The 6,000-nt window shown below is 35.4% G+C and overlaps 1 protein-coding gene across 2 annotated transcripts in view; it reads left to right on the plus strand.

Moving 5' to 3' along the window:
• NXPH1 (neurexophilin 1) overlaps nucleotides 1-4,060 on the plus strand; it is a 277,148-nt gene extending 273,088 nt beyond the window's left edge. For both annotated transcript variants that reach the window (XM_004676721.2, XM_012721069.1), the window contains one exon: nucleotides 1,622-4,060. In XM_004676721.2, the coding sequence (XP_004676778.1) occupies nucleotides 1,622-2,383 (762 nt within the window). In that variant the 3' untranslated portion in view covers nucleotides 2,384-4,060. The remainder of the gene's footprint in view (nucleotides 1-1,621) is intronic.
• The last annotated feature ends 1,940 nt before the right edge of the window (nucleotides 4,061-6,000 follow it).

The raw sequence follows: 6,000 nt of genomic DNA on the forward strand, positions 1-6,000 counted from the left end.
CCTACAATATATGCACTTTCTCCCTAAAAATTGGGATAGTCTTCCTAGTGCAAATGAAAGAGAGTTGGAGACAATTCCCAAACTAGGGTTATGCCCTTATAAACTGCCTGCACTGCCAAGTCTGTGGAGGAGTCCCCAGAATGCATCTCTAGTTTCTAATAACCCTGAATTGAAAAGTTCTGCAGGAATGATCTCTCATGTTGAGAATACTTTTGAAGGAGAATGGAGGGTCCAATGAGGTTACTGAGTGGTAATAAGGCAAAGTGGTAATGGTTCTGAAGGAGTCTGGCAATAGACATTTCCTATGAAACATAGTTTTGTAGCAGGCCATTGGGAACTTCCTTCAGCAGATTTAGAATAATCAGTCTACATTTAAAGAATTAATCTATATTGGCTGATTTGATTCCTATGTGACTGAGCCCTCTGAATCAAAATCAGTAGGCACTGCTTTAACTTTAGACCATGAAGTCATTGTGGGTATGCATTTGTTTCTTCTACATTTAGGTGTAAATATAGGACTTGTATACTTGTAATACTTGCCTATGTAATTAGGCAAGTACCGATTCAGACATTTCATCAATTAATTGGGAATCTAATTCTTCCCAAAGAAATAAGGCTGAGTTTCTAGAATAGTTTCTCCATCTTGGAGTGACCTATGTCATTAACCATTTAGTTTTTGCCTCTCTGGATTGATAATTATCTATAAAAAGTGGTTTATTAGCTATTTCTATTTACACCCCTTTACCTAGACCACATTTTAAGCTTTTAAAGATAAAAGATTATATCTTAGGGGTCTCCCTCGTGACTTATGGATTAAGTCTCAATGCTACTACTCGACAGCTCTCTGCAGTTAAGTGGCCTGAGTTGGATCCCCAGTCATGGAGTTGACCCACATGGCATAGCAAACCTCTTCTACCTCACTTGCTGCATCCCTCAGCAGTGTATTTCAGTAAATCAGCCTGTTCTACTCCCCACTCTATTTCTGATGAATCCTCTCATCCCCCACACCTCTAGCCTACACCCCACTTCTTCAATGCAAAACTAAATACATTTAAAATATTACATCTTATGTGATGTATTTTCTGCATGCCATCAGTAATGATAAGGATGGCACTTTGTTTTGACCAGTTGACATATACTAGAGTCCCTTTGCAAAACTAACTTCTTATGACTGTAGCATGTGCTATCAAGAGTCTATAGGGTATCAGGAGACATACTTCAGATAATCATATAGTTTTAATTTTTTTCAAGTTGAAAAATAACAGTGATTATAAATCTTATTGCAGATGTTTTGTAAGTTTGGTACTAAAATAGCTACTTAGATTTGTGTTTGTATTCAGTCAGCCTTATGCATATTAGGTGGCTCTTTCCTGCTTAAAGTGAATTTTTGTATCATTTTCCAGCCCTTTAGATATGTACATCTCCTCTCTCCCATACTTATGTAAAATCTAAAGTGGCATTTTGTCACATGTTAATAAATATTGGCCAGATGCTGGATGTATTTTAAGAACAGTGTCCTCATTTAATACTGAGTTTCTGAAAAGGCTTGGCTCTATATGTGTGGGGTGTGCTCAGATAGAGAGATGTAAACACTATTTTTCTTTGTTTGTTTCATTTTCAGGTCACATGTGCCAACTTAACAAATGGTGGAAAGTCAGAACTACTAAAATCAGGAAGCAGCAAATCCACACTAAAGCACATATGGACAGAAAGCAGCAAAGATTTGTCTATCAGCCGACTCCTGTCACAGACTTTTCGTGGCAAAGAAAACGATACAGATCTAGACCTTCGATATGACACCCCAGAACCTTATTCTGAGCAAGACCTTTGGGATTGGCTGAGGAACTCCACAGACCCTCAAGAGCCTCGGCCCAGGGCCAAGCGAAGGCCTATTGTTAAGACGGGCAAGTTTAAAAAAATGTTTGGATGGGGTGATTTTCATTCCAACATCAAAACAGTGAAGCTAAACCTGTTGATAACTGGGAAAATTGTAGATCATGGCAATGGGACATTTAGTGTTTATTTCAGGCACAATTCCACTGGTCAAGGGAATGTATCGGTCAGCTTGGTGCCCCCAACAAAAATAGTGGAATTCGACTTGGCACAACAAACCGTGATTGATGCCAAAGATTCCAAGTCCTTTAACTGTCGCATTGAGTATGAAAAAGTTGACAAGGCTACCAAGAACACACTCTGCAATTATGACCCTTCAAAAACCTGTTACCAGGAGCAGACCCAAAGTCACGTGTCCTGGCTCTGCTCCAAGCCCTTTAAGGTGATCTGTATTTACATTTCCTTTTATAGTACAGATTATAAACTAGTACAGAAAGTGTGCCCTGACTACAACTACCATAGCGACACACCTTACTTTCCCTCTGGATGAGGATGAACATGTGGGTGAGACTGAAGCCTGAGGAATTAAAGGTCATATGACAGGGCTGTTACCTCAATGAAGAAGGTCACATCTGTTGCCTGGAATGTGTCTACACTGCTGCTCTTGTCAACTGGCTGCAAAAACGCTAGTGGAAAACATTCTGATGTAATTTCTGCCCAGTCAGTTTCATCTCAGTATAGCTGCAAATCACAGATTTTAAAGCCACATTGGAAGACATGCTCTCATACTAGATGTACATGAACACACACTCATACACATTTCAGCTTGCCTCTGTCACGATTCCTGTCAGGAGGGCTTTCATTGTCTGGCTCATAATGGTTCAGGATAAACTATCATCAAGCAAAAGGATTAACTAAACAAAGAATGGTTTCTAACATTGATGCTATGGAAATCTCTTTTAAAGTCTTGAGTACATGCTAATCAATAATCCCCATTCATGCATTCCTACTGCTTGGAGTAGCTGTACTGGTAAATACTACTGTAGGAGTATATGCTTGTTAAAATGGAAAACAATGTGTCTTTAGAGCTCAGTATTCTTTATTTTATGAACACAACAAAGTGTAGTAGCTTTTTCCCAGCATACAGTAGGCACATTCAAGGTGATACACGATGGCTCTTTTTTTTTTTTTTTTGTTTTTTTTCTATGGAGGAGCCTGTTCTTGGTAAAGATGAGCAAACATTTGGAATTTACATGTGAGCAGACAATGGATTACAGCTTTCATGACCACTCACTGGACTTTGGCAAAGTCAAGACCAACTACGGATGCTTAAACAAGTTCTGATCATTATATAAGAAGGGAATTGCCTGACAGACACCATATAAGTGATAAGTGTCTGTCGTATCTTTACTACACATATTGTAACAAATTCAATATCCTAGTCTTCATTTGTATGAATGGTTTGTATTGTACATAGTTTAACCAGGTGTTATTTGAGCTGCTTATTAATATTAACTTGTACTTGTCTCCCTGCTTGTTATTGGTTAAAAAAGAAAAAAAAAAAGGATATGAGGAATCCATTTTATCAGTGTAGCTGTGAACTCCATTAAAAGACAAACTTAATGTACAAAGCATTTATTAAGCTCCAGTATTGTTGAAAGCTATACATATACAACATTACAGTCTGTCTGTATTTAGATATTTTATTTCTGGACAAATGAAATGTACATACAAATAAAATGCTTAAAGTTGAGTTTCAATATGTACTTGTGTAAGATGGTGATTTAAATGGTTCTGACAAGAAGAATGTGCTGGAATACAGATATGGTTTTGAATCTCATGTCTCTAAATTTGTACAGAACTATCTAAATTGCTATTAGTTACCCAGTCAAAACAACTTAGGAGTTTCAATCTCAAGCCTGGAAAACAGTTGTGGCACACAGCATTGCACACATATTTGGTTTATTGTCATGCTACTTATTCAAGAATACCAAAAATAAATGGACATGAGATAATTGAGATGTTCTAAATTAGTTACAACTTGTTTTTACATGTGTTATGGAATATTTAGCTGGAGAATTTAGGGAAGGTAATTTTTCTTTCCTAAAAAGATGGCAAGATGTCTGAAGATTGGCTGACTTTCCCTGACTCTCCTGTGATGACTCAACTCAAATGAGAAAGCTGCTATGACATTGGAGGGCATCAGTATTTGATTTACTTATACCAGATGGGATTCATTTATCTTTATAGCATTGTTTAAACATTAAACTTTCCATTCAAAAATTGCTGTGAAATCCCAGTAAAATAAGCAGAAAATGGAAAATATAAGGTAAATCATTTTTAAAGTCCTGAATTGAGGACTGGGATATACAGTCTCAAAGTTCACCAAAAAAAGTCAAAATAAGAATATTAACCCATTCTCCTCTTTCCCTCATGTTGCATAGGGGTGAATATGTTTTCTTCTAGGGAATGAAAGAGCTACAACTGGAAAAACAAAACCAGGGTTCTAAAGTGAGAACCCAATAACAGATCTGACTAAAGAATTTGACTACAAATTAAAGGCACATCATTCTGTTAAATACCTACTTGTCAGACTTCTCCAATATATCTACACAACCACTTATATCAATGTGATAATTAATTGGCTTTGGAGTTTAGAAATTAACATTAAAGCAGATGCTTTTTGGAACGACAAGATCTTCATGAGTTCTAGCTGCAGGATCTATTTGCCACAGATAAATCGTGTTATTCTGGGGTTTATTTGTCAGTGCAATTATTTAGGTTACTTTGCTCTTAGTAAAATATGGATAAAGTAAAATATGGATAAAGAGGAAGATCTTTATTTTTAAGGATTTTATTAGTGGAACCGTGTCTTTTGTTTTGTGCTCTAATCTCCTTTTGTAACCCAAACTTCAAATTGAGATGGATATATACTTCAATCTCCACTTAATCTATCAACTCTGCTATCCTATCACCTCATTAAATGTTGCTTTTATATTTTTATAAACACACAGAATATAGATAACTAGCATTTAATGAACTGAATTACTTCTCTATAATTTTCTTTTAGAAGAAAAAAGGAGTGAAATGTAAGACTTCCAACAAGTATTTCAATTTTTAAAAACCAACTTTCAGGATTCTTTTTCTGGTCTGCGCACATTTATCCCATTTGCTGACATCATCAAAACCTCCATCTGCAATATAGAAAACTCCACAATATAGGACTTTGAGTCAAAAGAAAATTTATTTGTATTCAATGTATTTTTCCCTTTTTAGACAATTAAGTGAGCGAAGGAAGATTGTGAATATAATGGTTCAAAGGTTCAGAATAAAGCTATTAGATTAATTCGTGACTTCCACAAACTAGCTAGTTAAGTTCTAATTGGGTTAGAAAATCATTTATTATTTGGAAAAACGAATTTGAAGCTGCACCAAGGCAGCTATTCCACACCTTTGCTAAGATATAGAAAAAAACTTCAGAATGGAAATAGTAGTTTGTCATCATCTATTGTTCTTTTGAGAACATTTTAGCAAAATTGAAATTGTTATGAAGAAATTGTTTTTGTAGCTTTTGGTCTCACAGAAAAAAAAATGATGCAAATTACTGGGTTATTTATAATCAAAATAATGGATTGTCACAGTGTGGTTTCAGTTGAACATTTTGGGGTTCATGTCTCTTATGAGAATTTCTCTGCATGAGTACCAGGGAAATAACTGTGAAATAGTATGGTACTAAAGTCATGGAAGTGATTATTCTGCAAGTAATTGAGATACTTGTTAAACTTAAGACTATAGACTGGGAATCTTCAGGTTCTTCCATTTCAGCAATAAAATGTAAGCCATATTTTTGCACAGAATAGATTAAAAAAATCATGAGAAGCCTGAGAAAGTGTTTGTTTTCTTACCTTTTCCCCACTGCTTTACACATAAGAAGCAGCTTAAGCAATATAAACAACTCTTTGGAAAAGCAATTTGCATTTCTACTATCAACTTTGAATACAAAGTTTTAGCCTGAAGCAGATTGGAATGACTGCCTTTAAAATCTTTAAAATACCTACTTCATCTTCCAGCTTCAGACATTTATTGATCTATTTATTCAATTATCAGTCTATTTTATATTTATTAATCTTTGTTTTTATTTAAATAAAATACCAATCAGTAGATATC

Source organism: Condylura cristata, unplaced genomic scaffold, assembly GCF_000260355.1.
Source record: "Condylura cristata isolate star-nosed mole 26May11 unplaced genomic scaffold, ConCri1.0 scaffold00005, whole genome shotgun sequence".
NCBI classification, from domain to species: Eukaryota; Metazoa; Chordata; class Mammalia; order Eulipotyphla; family Talpidae; genus Condylura; species Condylura cristata.